General features: G+C 40.8%; 1 protein-coding gene across 1 annotated transcript in view; it reads right to left on the reverse strand.

The window, feature by feature from the left end:
* EXT2 (exostosin glycosyltransferase 2) overlaps positions 1–17,270 on the reverse strand; it is an 88,389-nt gene that overhangs the window by 36,058 nt on the left and 35,061 nt on the right. Inside the window, exons 8-9 of the mRNA XM_061997974.1 lie at positions 15,231–15,362; positions 1,210–1,399 (exon numbers count right to left, since the gene is read on the reverse strand). Coding sequence (XP_061853958.1) covers positions 1,210–1,399; positions 15,231–15,362 — 322 coding nt within the window. The remainder of the gene's footprint in view (positions 1–1,209; positions 1,400–15,230; positions 15,363–17,270) is intronic.

Below are 17,270 nucleotides of genomic sequence, written 5' to 3' on the forward strand. Positions count from 1 at the left end.
CCTTACAGAGGGTAATGTCTCCCGGCTCTCCTATTTGCTCCACGGGTATTTCATACAGGAATTCCCCAATGCCAGGACCTATGCTTTCAGCTGAGGACCAGGGAGAGGAGTGAGAGCAGCAAGGTCTCATGCAGCAAACAGCCCAGGGATGGGGGAAAAAAGGGGACTGGTGGTAGACAGAAAAGCCACAGTGCGTGCAGCAGCATCATAGGGGAGGAGACAGAGAAACATGGGATTAGTATACTGGGTTTTGAAAACGTAGACAGTAAGCTGTGAGGACTGGGCAGCCTGAGACTGAGGCATGAAGGAATACAGCATGGCAGCATGCCAGGCCAGCAGATACCCAGACCAGCAAAGCCCACTTCAGCTATCGAAAAAGAAACCAATTAATTCTGAGATTTACAGCACCGAGTTCACACTGGAGTCATTGATATACTTCTGAAATCAAATCTTCTGACAATAAAATCTATACATTTAAATCATTTGAGAAAAGGTGTGTAAATGTGCCCCTATTTTAGATTAACCATGAATTAAAACAATACAAAATTTCATGCAGGCTTCACCAAACTGACTCATGAAGACTATAAGGAGCACCATAGCAGCATATGTGTGGCAATGGACACATTGCTGAAAAGGCACATATGTCTTGTCTTACTGGGCCAGCTGTAGCACTTTCACAAGACATTCTGCTGGTTTGAGAAATTCTTGTCAGACACCCAAAATGTGCCAAGTTTTCATTTCATCAGTCAAAATATTCACTTATTTTATAGCTCCAAGCATTCCAGCTACTGCTGTTGCTTTGAACCGCTTTTGCCCTAGAAAACAGTTGAGAAGTTGTATTCACCACAATGAGAATCTCTACAGAGAAACACACCCAAGTGCCAGCAAATCAAAGAAGGGTCTCTCCTTACAACTCCCCAATGGACAGAAATGTTACTGAGCTGTTGCATCTGTTCCCTTTGATTCAGAAGTTAGCAGCACCACCACTGGTACCCTTTTTTCCCTTTTAATCTACCTTGGCTTTTCTCATTTTCATAACTAGTGCCACCAAAAAAGCCCCAACCCTAACATTATTACTTTGAAAGTAACTGTGAAATAGATTTCAAAGACATTAATGAAGCAGAAGACTGGTCATTCTGTAAGAGATGCAACCAGGCATCCCTACCCCAGTTTCACCCTCCCCTGACACATCTACCAGGGAGGTCTTACCTTCTGGTGGGTTCTTATTCTGGTTGTTCCAGACAACCAGCAATTTGGACAGACTAGGCACTTTAGACACCTCCGTGATGACTCGGAAGAGGCTCTCCACACGGTCATAGGTGAGGACTATGGCTGTGAAACCTTGGGACTGAGGTGGGATCAGTGGAAGGAAGAGCGGGTTACTCACACTGCTCCATTTCTGTGAAGGCAAACAAGAAAACAAGTCAAGTGACTTATCACAGGAGGGTGATTTCAGGAAGGACTACTTCATGCAGCCAGGATCTAACCATCAGATTTGCTCAGATCAGGTAGATTGACTCTCCAATTCTGGCAAAACTGGACTTAAGCAATTTCTCAAGACCTTTAGTTCAATCTCTTTTTAAATTTAATTTTCCTTTAACACTGCAAACAAGAGAGGCTTCAGGTAAAAAAATAAAGTGGAAGAAGCAGATAGATTTGTGGAGATGGAAAGCCAAGGTGAATTTTGAACCCCAGCAATACCACAGAATCACAGAATGGTAGGGTTCTCATTTACTAATCACTGTTTTGAGACCTTTATGGTCAAGACTTAATAAAGAGAAACTTAATCAGCACTACAATTTCAGAAGCAGCAAAACCAAACTGGCATAAAATGTGTGCCCAAGGAAAAAAAGAGGCAAAAGCAGGCAGTAAGAGTAACAATGTACCAGCTTCCACAAAACCCTGTGTGTTCATTGGTGAAAAAAACCCAACTATTCCATTTTAAAAAAAGGACATGAGATTGAAAGATGAATTTCAGAGTTATTTACATCTCGTGGATTTTAACTGGGACATCCCTTTCAAGACTTTAAAGGTCTCACTTCAATACACTACCAGCGTAAGGAAGCCAAATCAGTTGGCAAAAGACAAGACAGAGAACTAAATTCTCACTGAATGTGCCAATCTCCTTTGGAGCCAACAAGGTGGGGGAGGAAGAAGCAAAGGGACTATTTGACAGGAATGAAAGCACTGGCATTTCAGCCTCAACTTTTCCATTCCAGCTGATGTTCCAAGCAGGGGTCGGACAGACAAGCAAAGGGAAAAACAAGACCTTTTGGGACGAGGTGAAAAGGGGAGTTGGGAAAGCAGAAACTGAGTGATGCTGCTTTGCAGGGAAGTCTTGAATCCCAGCCTGTAAAAACTATGAACACTCGTAAGAGGTTAGTAACTGCCAGCAGCTTACAGAAGTACTGTGAGAATCTCCAGCTAAACTCATACATAAGTCTGCTTGTATCAGGAGGAAAGCAAGTTTGACAGATTCAAAGTTACCAGCTCGTGTTTGCAGGAAATAAACTTTGCCATTCTCCATTTCCTTATTTAGTCTTTGGGTTACTTCATACAACACCCACCCCAACCCACCTGCCTCAGGTGTGGTTAGACATCTCTAACTAAAATAACTTCAAGGGCAAGGAGAATAGAGCAGCTATTTACTAAAGGAGAGCACCATATTTGGACCATTTTGGTAAAGGAAAAAAAAAAGTGAATATGATTTCCTTCTACAAATTCATCAAGACTGGAAGGAAGAGAAATATATGAAGCAGAAAAGAGACAAAGCTGAGTGCAGCATTGGCACACTGTTTTGGCCAGGATGGGCTAAGGGTATGTTCCAGGAAAGGAGCTGTCAGGAAGAGTAACACTCTTTGGTAGTTTTCCTGAAATAGTTGGAAAGATGCACTAGTCTTCACCTACATGGACTTTATCAGGTCTGGTATAAACAGCGTTCAACATAAACTGTTTTGTGAGGTTCCTAGTGGAAGGTTCTAGATTTTACTCAATAGGAGTAATAGGATAATGTAGAAATAGTATAATGTGGAACTTTGGTTCATGAAAAGGACTTGGCTACCTGTGACAGCAGAGGACTACACACACTCATTCCAGAAATATATGCCCATTACTTCAGCAACTTGTATTTGTGGAGACAAATCTGCTTTCAGATTATTACCTCTTCCAAAATTAAACCTTCTGTACATACTTTTGCTAATTTTACAAGATGACTGGTGGTACATGGGGACAGCCCTCTGATTTTGCTCCAACTTCAATAATTCCTACAGCAAATCACAATCTAAATGTAACCAGAGTATAATCCATCTCATTAAGGCTTTACAGACTGATTTCCACAACCCCCACCCCGAGACTGCTGTTATCCAAATGACCCTTGTAATGTCGAGCAGCTTCTTGAAACAACTTTCAGAAACCTCTTTTCATTAATACTTGAAGCAGAGGTTTAACATAACACTCAGCAGAGTGCCAAGAAAATCTTATGCTTCTGCCCTACAAGAAGCAATAACTGGTCATCTCTGGACAATGCAGTATTTACTACTTACGGTTGAATATTGCCATCTGAATTAATGGCTCCCACTTGGAAGGTTTTACTTCTAGCAACTTTTCCTCTCTGGCCACAGCACTTCCTAACAAATTACTTGCTATAATATCCTTGGAAAAAAGTTTTTCTCTCTATCATCTAAGACTATTTTAGGTACTTACAGAAAACAACCCCAGATACACATGTGTGAGCATAGCCTAAAAAATTAGGGTGCTTTCTCTTAAAAACCTCAGTTTTAGGCACCTTAGTTAAATTCCAACTTGTACCGCTTTCAGAAAGGCATGAAAATTCTCCCCTTCTGGTTATAACTTAGCAAAAATAAGGTAACTTTCAAAGTATTTTGCTTATGCATCTACTGATGAAGGAAGGAGAGAAAAGCCTGTAGACACACACTAATGGAGGGGAGAACCATGCCTCTCATTTGAGAGAAAACATTTCCAAAAGGCAATTAAACATCTCTCAAGTGCCATTAAAAGGCAACCCCCTGCTGCCTGCCTGAGGAGCGTGTCTACAGTCTGAGACCTATTGACCCCACTTTCTGCAGGAAATCGGGCAAATTCAAGCCTCCATAATTTGCTAAAGTCTTCCAGATTTGTGCTCGGGAAAAGCAAACCATACAGGCAATTAATTCAACAGTGACCTAATTAAATCTCCATTATGGCAGGAAAGCATGAAATGGATAATGGCACAGGGATGAGTTCTCCCAGTCACTGCTCAAGAAACCAAGTGGTTAAGGAACATTTGCTCCAGTCCTATTTTTATTAACAGTCTTGATGGAAAGCCACAGGAACTTTCACTCTCAGAGAGAAGAGCAAACGGTAAGAGTGGATTGATCATCCATCACCTTTCTTTAACAAAGTGCTGACACTCAGCTATGGATAAGACAACCCTTCATTCTCACCCTCTCAGCTAATATCATTAGAAGGGCCAGAATAATTAATCTAAGATTAATAGGTTGTTTGCTGTGAATCATTTTTATGGGCAAAAAGGATCAAGTTCAAATGCCAGTTTCCTAAGAGTAATCTCATGTCACTTGAATCTCACAGTCTCAGTTGCCTGACACCTCTTTGCAGGTCACATGAAAATCCAAAGTATTGCGACTTGAATGTCAGTGAGAACTTATGAATAGCCTGAAGCTGGGGAGAGAGGAGAATTCAGGAATGGGTATGTATACACAGAAGGATTCAGACTCCTGCAGCTGTCCTGTGCATGCTTTCCACCAGTGTGCATGTGTAATGATGCCTTAAAAAGAAAGCACCTCCCTTTCCTACACATACACCAAATATTGCCCTCCCTCTTGGTCACTAAAACCGACTTGATTCTATTTTGGGAAAAGTCAATATATTAAGGACAAGGTATCAAGGGAGCTGCATTCTCTTTAATTATGTAGGATGTTTAAGGTCAAATTTGAAGTGAAGTCTTCAGGTTCAAGTTAGCAGAGAAGTTTTAAACAGCCCGTTCTTAGCAGGACACAGAAGTGAGGTAGATGAGAGCTTCAGAACATCAGTGAACAGAACTGGACTGAGAACAGACAAATCATAATAAATGGCAGCGAGGCTCAAAGTTTTTAGCAAAATATCAGACATAACTTAAGACAGGGTCATACCCAAAAAATTCTTAATTGAGTGTACACTGAGTAACTTTGAACAAAGCTTGAAGAAAGGCACAGTAGACATGACAAACTGCATCACAGAACAGCCTCTAGCAAAACAAGCCTATGTAAGATGTTTCATATTATAGAGGGTCAAGAACTTAGCTATCATTTAGTGGGAAAACTCAGCAACAGCACTACAGAAGAATAGAATTTAACTGTTCCTGTGAACAAGACAGTGGCCTTTCTCCTCTGTGTATTTTATTTTCAACAACTAGACTCCTTGTTGTAACCACGTATTAGTGAAACCACAGACTTCGAACAAGAGCAACTCATCATCTTTTAAAAGCACAGAGGTAAACACAACACTATGCTGAACTTGAACAGTAGCTATGCAGATCTTCTACACATCTAAAGCAAAACATAGACATATCCTCTGCCTCTGTGGGTAAGGCTTTTTCAGCTGGGTTGCTCTGAATATCAATCTGACCTCAATGTGGTTTCAATTAAGAGTTGCCAGATGAAAAAAAAACAACAACCTTGATTTATTCTCTTTTGCTCCAATTATTCATGATAAGTTTCTATTGAACACTTTGAGAAAGTATTTCATCATGCTTCCCATCCTAAAGTGGTCATAGGGCAAAGCCAAAGGAATTAACCCTCTCTACTTCTCCAGAGCCAACCATAGTGCTTCCACTCTGCAGAACCACAAGCCAAGCTGCAGTGGCCACCGTTTCACATTTTGATGGAGATTATAAATCCTCCTCAAATTAAAAAAAAATCACTCACAAGACACACAAGTTTCTACCTGTTCCTTTGTAGTTTGATGGCCAAAAATACATCACATAACTCTAAGTTACACAGCATCTTTCTTTTGTTTAGCTGCTTAAATCTAATCGGCTGCCTGAGCTCTTCTGACACAATCTATTGGCTGAACACACTCTTTGATATAGAGACTCACCTACAGTCTCATCTCTTCAACTCCTAAATTTCAATAATGTGTCACAGAATCATAGAATGGTCAGGATTGGAAGTGACCTTTAGAGATCATCTACATTCCTGGGCAGCCTATTCCAGTGCTCTGTCATCCTTACAGTAAAAGAGTTTTTTCTTATGTTTAAATGGAACTTTTTGTATTCCAGCTTCATCCCATTACTCCTTGTCCTGTTGATACAATAAAGGGATGCCCCAACCTCGTGACACCCATCATTTAGATATTTGTAAATATTAATGAGATCCTCCCTCAGTCTACTCTTCTCTAGACTAAACAGTCCCAGTTCCCGCAGCCTCTCCTCATACGGAAGATGCTCCAGTCCCCTGATCATCTTGGCGTCAAAGGAATATATTTGTAGTCAGGAGAGAATTATCTAGAGCTGACTTCATATTTACAGCTGCCATAATACTTAGGCTTTTTGAAATCCCTCCATCAATTCTCTTGCATTTTTATAGGAATAATAAGAACATTTTATAGTAACAATCTTAATAAGAATATTCAAACAATTTTAAAGAGAACCAGGAAAAGGATTCATGTTTTATTGGGGTAAGGGGGGTGTTATAAGTCAGAGTAGCAGCTCCCAACACAAAACCTCCAGGGTATGACACAATCTGAATTTGGAAAATGGAGCTTAACATACCTTTCATGCTCCCAAAGCCAGAAAAGGCAGGGAGTACTGAAAAGATGACTTGTGGAATCCAAAGCAACAAAGTCCCATCATTTCAAGATTTTTTAATAGTTACATATGCTAAAGTTGCACAGTTATGAAGTCATGGCAGGCATCAGGCAGTGCAAGAAACGAGGTAAGAACAACAATGACAAGACCCTTGCCTCTGGTTGTCAAACTTTTTCTTTGGGTGTTATCTCAAAATCAGCTTTGCTAAGATTAAAAACATGTTTCATACTTGTACAGCTATTAGGTGCCTTCTTGTAAACCAGAGACAAAGCAAAAAGCTCTCAAAGAACCTAAAACTTGTCGGCATTGAATGGTTATGTGTAGCTTTGAGAACTAAAATGCCACTCATGTTAAATGTATGAAATCCAGTTTCTGATTCTGTCGACCAGATGCAGAGATGTGTTGGTCATTCCTCAAAGGATATAATTTACAATGGAAATAGACCTATGCACTAGGTATTAGCCACACAACATAGGGTAACTGTGAGGTTACCTATCACTGCATGAGAGAAGACTCCTGATCTTTGGGCAGGTAAATTAAAAAAACAATTGTTAATTCATTTTGCACACACACATAGACAAAAAAATAAACAAATCAGTATTTACAGCTGGATACAAGTGGTATACTCAAGTTGCCCAAAATATCAACACTGTAAAAACATACTGATAAACTGAAATCTATTTAGTACATTAAATAATAGCTATCTTTTTAGGTGTTATCTCCAGGGACAGGACAAAGGGTAACACACATAATTTTGAATACAAAAAGTTCCACTGGAACATGAGAAGAAATTTGTTTGGTGTTGAGGTGAGGGAGCCCTGGCACAGGCTGCCCAGGGAGGGTGTGGAGGCTCCTTCTTAGGAGGTTCCCAAACCCACCTGGACACGTTCCTGTGCCCCCTGATGGAGGGGAACCTGCTTTAGAAGGGGGTTGGGCTGGATGAGCTCTGGAGGTCCCTTCCAACCCCCACCATTGTGCAATTCTGGGATTGTAAAGAAAGCAAGATTTACAGGTAGCTGAAAATACAGCAAGAACGGAAAGCTAATATTGTTCAATGGAAAAAAACATACCAGATATCCATCACCCAGAAAACTGCTAGCTTGGTCTCACAGGTAAATTAAAAGGTGTATGTTAATATTTGCTTAATGAAGATGAGAAATAGTACTATGATAGAAGTACAGTTGTAACAGTGGCAACATCTGGAGACCAAAGGCTGTAAAATACTAGTCAAAGAGCTTAGAAATAGTTTAACAAGTGTCAACTGCTTGGTAATTGGCAGAAGCCCACAAAGTATTCTGTAAATGAATATCCTACTTAAGCTTTGCTAAATGAATGGCACTTTTTGCACTAAGTTAATTCAGCTATTTCAGTTCAAACGATGGTGCAGTTTTCTGCCTCACTGGGAGAAGTTAAATCTGGTATGTTTATTGTTCAGCATAGTGATATTCTCAAGTGATTATTAAACTATGGTCTGTATCATCCAAGGTCAGAGCTCAACAGCAACCCCTGAAAAAAAACAACCCTCTAATGTTTTATAGGTCTACATTATAAACAGGCTTGAAAGAATTCCAACAAAAGCAACCAGAGAAATCTGGAAAACCCGTGTCTTACTCCCTTCTCAGAAATTCATATATGCTAGCAAAATAGGAGGTAAAGTAAGAGGAGAATTTAAATAACCTACTACAAAGCAGCACAAGTGAGAAAGTAATTTACCTCTATTAGAGCATAACAAAGTACTTAATTGAAGATAAGAGATCAGATCTCAAACACAGGTCATTAGCTCTAATCCAGCCCAGACTGGTAACCATCTGAATGCACAGGCAGAAGCAGTCATTTTCTGCCTGCCTTGAACGTGACTGATTGTCCATGCCTAATGGACAATGGCTGGACCCAGAAATACAAAAGGTGTTAAACTCCCATGCTTACAACAAAAGACAGTCTGAAACCTTTAAAAAGGGCTCAAGTAGTCCAGGAATGAATTTCAGGCCCCAAAACCATCATTTGCCCTTCTTCATTAAAAGGAGGAAATAGCTTTTTACTGAAAGTATTATTCCACAATGTATTAGCAAGTTATATGCTACCAGTCTTCCACTTCCTCAACAGGACAGTGGATGAAGAGGAAAACAATCTGCTTTATACCATAATTGGGGTTTTTTTATAAAAGGTCAACAGTCTTCAGTCAACCCACATAAACCTGCTTGGATCACTTCCTCAATGCAGTGTACAAAGTATGGAACTGCCTGCATGTGCACTTATCTTCTCTGTACCTTATACTCTTTCTGGCTGGAAAAACACCCTCCCCTAGTTCTCCTGTATCCACACTATGGTGAAGATACTCAGGCAACAAGCTCACTAGTATTTTGAACCAATGTAAGCCAAACTAACACTAACAAAAGCAGTCTTCCAGCAGCAGCACCATCACCATCATCCTCCCTTCCCCTTTTTTTTGGCATCCGCTGGGTAACTTTTACATGAGGAAAATTCTTTTGGTTAATTCACAAGTGAATAAGAAAATTGAAAAAGAAAGTAGAACATAGAGAAATAAATCATCATCCAACTGTACGAGAGTGCAGGACTGCTTCTTTTGACAACAATACCCGCTTTGAGTGGTTTCTCTTGTTTGGGAAACTACAGACTCAACACAAGGTGGGCTGGTGTTTCTTTGTGTTGAGACTTAAGAAATATCTGGGAAGAGGGAATAAAACTTGTCTAGATGTTATATATATATATATCTGTGTGTGTGTGTGTGTGTTTGTGTGTGTCTGTGTATAAAATCAGTGGGAGTCAACATGGCTTCACCAAGGGGAAATCCTGTTTGACCAACCTGATATCCTTTTATGAGTGCATAACCGGCTGGCTGGATGAGGGGAGAGCAGTGGATGTCATCTACATTGACTTCAGCAAGGCTTTTGACACTGTCCCCCATAACACCCTCATCAGAAAGCTCAGGCACTGTGGCTTGGATGAGTGGACAGTGAGGTGGATCGAGAACTGGCTGAATGGCAGAGCCCAGAGGGTGGTGATCAATGGCACAGAATTGAGCTGGAGGCCTGTGGCCAGTGGAGTTCCTCAGGGATCGGTTCTGGGGCCAGTCTTGTTCAACGTTTTCATCAACAACTTGGATGAAGGGACAGAGTGTACCCTCAGCAAGTTCCCTGATGACACCAAACTGGGAGGACTGGCTGATTCACCAGAGACTGTTCTGCCATTCAGTGCAATCTGGACCAACCAAAAGTTGGGCAGAGAGGAACCTCATGAGGTTCAACAAGGACAAGTGCAGAGTCCTACATCTGGGAAGGAACAACCCCATGCACCAGTACAGGCTGGGGGTGACCTGCTGGAGAGGCGCCTGGGAGTCCTGGTTGATTATTAACCATGAGCCAGCAATGTGCCCTCATGGGCAAGGAGGCCCATGATATTCTGGGAGGCATAAAGAAAAGTGTGGCCAGAAGGAGGAGTAGAAGGAGGTTCTCCTCCCCCTCTCCTCTGCCCTGGTGAGGCCTCATCTGGAGTCCTGTGTCCAGTTCTGGGCTCCTCAGATCAAGAGAGACAGTGAGGGCAATGAGGGCAATGCAGGGCCACTGAGATGATCAGGGGACTGAAGCATCATTCTTATGAGGAAAGGCTGCGGGAACTGGGGCTGTTTAGTCTTTTAAGAGGAGACTGAGGGGATCTCATTTACAAATATCTAAATCATGGGTGTCAGGACACTGGGGCATCACTTTTTTCTGTTGTATCTAGCAACGGGACAAGAGGTAATTGAAATAAGCTGGAACACAAAAAGTTCCATTTAAACTTAAGGAAAAACTACTTAACTGTGAGGGTGAGGGAGCCCTGGTACAGGCTGCCCAGGGAGAGTGTGGAGGCTCCTTCTCTGGAGGTTTTCAGAACACACCTGGACACATTCCTGTGTGACTTGATCTAGATGCACCTGCTTTAGCAGGAGGGTTGGACTAGATCATCTCTAAAGGCCCCTTCCAAACTCTACCATTCTGTGATCCCGTGATATGTAGATCCAGCCATGAGCACACCTCACTTTTTAAATGCATGAATGTCACTTTCATGCTGACTGTCCAAGACAACAGTCATTCCCTCAGATATAAAAATGAAAGCAGTTTTGTTGAAAAGAGAATGTGAATATCATTACACTTGCAGATATGTCCTCATTCCTAATTTGAAGTATCAGAGTTGACAATAAAGCAAAGAGAAAATCTTCAGAAAATAGCCAGAGTGCCTACTAGCCCTATTTTGCAAATGATATCAAACTTCATGTGGCCTTTTGTGAATGGCTTTCTCTTCATAGGTGCTTTTGTTACAAACTTACTCAATTAATTATTTCAGGCCCAAATAAATATCTTATCCAGCATACGTACAAGCTGTAATCTGTTAAATTCTATTGTACTATAATCAAAATAACACAAGGCAGTAATGCTACATCAGATGATGCATTTCGAAACAGGAGGCAAACTCATGACGTTGCAATAGCTCAACAAAATGCAGAGTAAAACATGCACCTTGGAAAGTTATGAGGTTGTGGAAATCATGTTTTTATTCATTTAGCACCAGAAGCAATTGTAACAATTGAGCAGCAAAGCAATTAGCAAAAAGGACATTTTACTGTTTTGTTCTTACTTCTTAGGATCCTAACAACATGCTAAGCAAAATTAACCCCTAGAGAGAAAAAGAAACCTTAAACCAAGGAAAGGTAAGTAAAAGACAAAGATCCTTTCTAGGTAAGCATTCTCCTCTGTGTGATGATCTTACACAGACAGATATCCCTTCTGTAGAAAAGTGCATTTGTATTTCTGGGCAAGTAAGCCCATCAATCCATTAAAGCTGACATTTTCAGTACGAATATTCCACAGGCAAATCCAGGCTCTCATTTTCAAAATCTCATAACTCAGAGCACAGGAGTCTGAGCTCTACTGCCAGACTTGTACAAAAATCTCTGATTAATTGCAGTAAGCCCCATGCTTTAAAATGGTGATCACACCTCTGCACATTCTGTTGAGCTGCCTACAGCTTCTCTGTATTCTTTCTACATATTTCCAACCATAAAGTTTCACTCATGCTTGTTAGAAATTCTAACAGTGCTATGGGTGGACACCAGGCACCAGCTCAGGTGAGAAACATAACTCAGTCTCAAGTGGATCGTTATTCCCCTGACAAGCAGATAGCAACTGTGGAATTCCAACTAGTGCAATCATCTTAAAAAATAACTACTGTTAAATTTATTGACTTAGTAATCCAGCAGATATTGTATCTATATCATCAGATTCTAAATTGCCTGAAGTTAGAAATTAGCTGAGTCCTGAAAAATATGCTCCCCTATAGATCACAAGTGTAATATGCTGTCACCTCAAACAGATAAAATACATTCACAGGGGGAAAAGAATCTAAAAGATAAATTGGAGAAGGCTCCAGTTATTTGCTTCAATTGAAAGAACAAGGGTCAAAACTGAACAGGATTAGCTGGCTTAAACAAGAAAAAAAAAAAAAAAAGAGCCTGGTGGAAGGAAACTTCATACACACTCAGAGTAGCTATCAAAATCCCCAGTTAAAGATATCACAGGGTTGTGTACTGCTGTTCTACAAATTTAACTGCTTTTGAACAATTCCCGAGCCGAACTGTGTTTTCTTTAACTGACCCTCTGAGAAAGGGTCACAAGCACTCTGTGTTGCTGGCTAATATAGAGCTTACACAGCCCGTAAAGGAACTTTTAATGACATTTCTGTTTCATATTGAAGCAAGAAATGAATTCATGCACATATTAAGCAATTTTCCTAGACGAAGATAAACATCAAATTCTTTCAACTGAGACATAAAACCACCAAGGAACTGACCATTCGTGGCATGAGAGAGGCATGATACGAGGTGTTAACTCCAACATCCTGGATGAATTCCAGCCTGTTTAATCGCAGTCAGCCTTCAAACTTTTCTGTGCAACTGCACATTGATCCAATATTCCTGCCTACTCCTTGGACTGCCCTAGTACTCTATCACTGCCATGTGTTCCTCCACAGTTTCAAAGTTCTGTTCTGTATGTTGCCATCTCTGCTCATAAACCTCCTCCACCTCTAGGTCCTAATATTTTTGACTAATAGAAATATTTTTTCCAAGTATATATTAAAAAAAGAAAAGAAAGAAAAGGAGCCTGCTTGTTGCTCAGAGTGACATGAGCTTCCCCAGAAATGGACAGGTTTCCAGTATAGGACAGAACCCAGGTGTTTCACTATGCTTGTTTTGCTGGTGTAATCTAAAGGTGTTAAGAAGTACCCCTTTGTGTGGAGTACACAGAGTCATTATGGTTGGAAAAGATCTTTAAGCTCATCAAGTCCAACCACTTACCTCACATTACCAGGCCAATCACGAAACTAACTTATGTCCCTCAGCTCCTCATCTATGTGTCTCCACCACCTCCCTGGGCAGCCCATTCCAATGCTTAATAATCCTCTTGGTGAAAAAGTTCTTCCTCATCTCCAATCTAAACCTCCCCTGGCACAACTTGATCCCATTTCTTCTTGTCCTAACATTCATTATGAGAGAGACTGACCTCCACCCCACCTTTTCAGGTAGATGCAGAGAGTGATCATGTTCCCCCTCAGCCTCCTCTTCTCCAGGCTGAACACCCCCAGCTCCCTCAGCTGCTCCCCATCACACTTGTGCTCCAGCCCCTTCCCCAGCTCCGCTGCCTGGCTCTGGACACGCTCCAGCCCCTCAGTGTCCCTCTGGCAGTGAAGGGCCCAACACTGAACACAGCACTCGAGCTGCAGCCTCACCAGGGCCCAGCACAGGGGGACAATCCCTGCCCTGGACCTGCTGCCACACCAGTGCTGATCCAGGCCAGGATGCCCTTGGCCTTCTTGGCCACCTGGGCACACTGCTGCCTCCTGTTCAGCCGCTGTCAATTAACACCCCCAGGCCCTTTCCCTCCAGCAGCTTTCCAGCCCCTCTGCCCTAGCCTGGAGCAGTGCCTGGGGTTGGTGTGGCCCAAGGGCAGGACCCAGCCCTTGGCCTTGTTGAACCTCATCCCATTGCCCTCAGCCCATGGCTCCAGCCTGGCCAGGGCCCTCTGAAGAGCCTTCCTGCCCTCAAGCAGATCTATGCTCCTGCCCAGCTTGGTGTCCTCTGCAAACTGACTGGGAGTGCACTCGATCCCCTCATCCACATCGTTGATAGAGATGTTAAATAGAACAAGCCCCAGCACTTAGCCCTGGAGAACACACTGACGACTGGACAACTGGATTTAACTCCATTCCCCACCACTCTCTGGGCACCGCCACCTGCCAGTTTTCCACCCATCTCAGAGTAGATCCATGGATAGTCCATTTATCCAGGAAGATGCTGTGGGAGTCTGTCAGAGGCCTTACTAACATCCATGAAGACCACATCTACAGCCTTTCTCTCATCCAAACTTCCTGTGCAGTTTAAGTTCTTCCTTAAATACTGGCAAGTGCCATGTTTTCCCTCCAGGCAATGACAGCAGTAGACTATAACTGCCTTTGGCTAGGCAACAGAAAATCATCTTCTGAAACTCAGCAACAAGCTTCCAACTCTGCCAGCAACTATCCACGCTGTATTGGCCTGAAGAGTTTAAAGCAAAACACACTCCGCTCCTGAGTACTCCTCCACAGCTTTCAGAGAAACTCACTCTAAGGCACCATAAAGAGACATAGTTAACAACTTTGGGTTTATTAGTGAAACAAAAATATTTTTTTATATTTTGACACAGAGAAAATTAACTGATTATGAGTGAAAATCATCTGCAGGCTTTTATATAGTAAAGAAATCAAAACCAGCTGCTTTGTACAGAAGGTTAATTAATACTCCAGTGTTGTTTTTAAACAGAAGTGAAATTGATGAATTTTCTGCTTTTTTTTTAAGAGGGAAAAAAAAAAACAAAACCCAGCAAAACTTTTTGATCATCAGTTTTGGTATAAAAGAAACGAGGTAGAAGTAACATAGAGAAAATTGTAGGCATTGTAGGAAAAAATTGTAGGAATAATTAGCTATTTCATCAGAATTACATGAAAGAGCTTTTGAGATTGTTTAAGATCCTCAGTATTTCCGCCAACTGTTTCCACTGCAGTTATTCATTTTCAAGAGTACCAAAGTCAAGGAAAATAAAGAAGTGTGTGTGCGTGCACGCATGAAAAATAAATAAATATATAAACAAGCAATTTAGTGTCTGCAATAGCAAAAGTTTAAAGTTTGCATTTCAGTGCCAGGACATAAAATGAACCGCTAGTTATTTTGCCAGTTGTCATAAAATATATTAGCTTCATCTGTGTAAGTTACCAACACAACACATACACACACAGACATACACAGAATTATTACCAAGTTTCACAGCACATACCTTTCATACAAGAGAAAAACAACAAACCCACAATTTGTTTTATGAGTAGACCAAATGAATTTACTTACCACAGCTGGGGGATCATTCCATTCTTCATAAGAAATGGCAGCATATGGGTAAATTCTGTCATTGATAATCTGAAGAGTTGCAAGAGCAATTGCTTTCATTGAGCGAAAATATGCTTCCCAGAACCACCTTGCCTGTAAAGAGAATAAAGTTCACTTTCATATTGCACTGGTCCAGTGCTTGGTAATCAATTTTGGCTTGCCATGCATGATCTGTTCCATGCAGACTCCCATGTCAGAGGTAAATTAAGTTGGGAGGCATGTTCATGGTAGGTAGGATATTTCCATAGAACCTGAAGGCTTCAAACTCAAACCCTGCCCTCAAAAAAACCCAGGACTTGCAGTCAATAAAAAGAAGCAGCAGCATTACTTTGCAAGCTGTTAAACAGAATGAGAATACTTGAAGGAATCAGTTCCTTTCATATCTTTATAATATGTTTTACTCTTGAAAAATGTAAAAAACAGTTTAACCACAGAACAGACGGAATTGCTGTTTTTCCAGGGCAGATTTCCAGCTAAATCATCAAACAAAAGCACGCAGACTAAAAGATAGAACTTAGAAGTTACTTTTTAACATCAATATTGGAGACAGCTGATAAACTAGAGAATTTCAGTGTCCACGAACCCCACCAAACTGATACCTTCTCAAGTCTTCAAAAACCCTAAATATTATGTATATAATACTATGATTTTTACATAAAAGTATGTGTCAGTTTGTTACAATTATTAATTATAACACAGTCAGTGTGACACTGCTAAAATAAAGCATGTGATTTTCTTACACACAGATGCACTGAATTTCACAGATGAGACATTTTCAAGTTAAGGTCCTATATGGCAAATTTTAATCTTGTCCCAGTTTCTGTGTTAAGACACAAATGCTGAAAGAGAAGCAGGGTTTTGGCAATGAAATTGCTGACTTATCTGCTTCTCTATTAGAGACATAAATGTACTTCTTGAAAGCCTAGAATCATCAAATGATCCTGTAGGACTCAATCCAACCCAGAAAGAAACGTGCTTTGCCAATTAATGTAGTTGAAGAGTTTTGGCCCAAGAGATATGAATTTTTTCAACACAAATTTTCTTCAGGAGACTCCCAGTACCTCGAAGCATCCAGAACAATTTAATTTGTAATTTCCCTATGGCTCAGTATCAATGACAACAGTATGTGTTTGCACCTAGGTAGTAGAATAATTAAAACAAAATGCATTTTTTCATTAAGTGAAAGCTTAAGAAGCTTTCAAAGCCAGAATAGAACAACTGAAGAAAACATGAAACTTTGGGCAAGTGCTATTTTACTCTTACCATGAATTCCTTAAAGAGCAAAAAGGCTCTATGGACAGGCCTGTTTTAATCACATGCTATAAGAATGTTAAATAACACTATTCAGCATATTAAGTTACTGAAGAAATACCAAGTTTTTGGAGGTAAAGACTTCAAGATGAACCAAAAATAACTGTGGTTTATTAACTGTTGTTAACAAGTTGCCAGTGCGTCTCACCCTGCAGTCAATGCTTTTTAACAGAGGAAAAGACTAAGTCCTACATATACACTTCATGCTGGAGCGTAACAGGCTATGTAACAGGAAAGGTTACAAGTAGGGAAGATGCAAATTTGCAAGCAAACTCACATATATTCAAGCATATGCTACCCTGTAGCTTAATCTGAGTATAAACTGTGGTATTTCAGAACTAAAGACCCATTGCTGAAGTACTGCTCTAAAACTCTACTCTGTGGGTAGTCTGTAAACCCGATTCTTCAGAGTAGTTCTATAAATATTTAAGATTAAAAAAATCCATGTTAGAATTAATAAAAGCAAACTAGGAAAGAGAGAAGTGATCTCTGGAGCACTACTTTTATTGTGAGGAAACATTAACAACCATAAGCTTTCCTACTTCTAAGTATTTCAGAATTTTATTAAGGACACTGGTGAATATGTCCTAAAGTTACACTTCTACAGAGCTTGTCATTCAGAGACTGCAAAGCAATTTCACTATGGAACAGAATCACTTCCCTCTCCTTACTTCTCCCCCTGGTAGGACT

This window comes from Colius striatus, chromosome 6 (assembly GCF_028858725.1).
Source record: "Colius striatus isolate bColStr4 chromosome 6, bColStr4.1.hap1, whole genome shotgun sequence".
Lineage (NCBI taxonomy): Eukaryota > Metazoa > Chordata > Aves > Coliiformes > Coliidae > Colius > Colius striatus.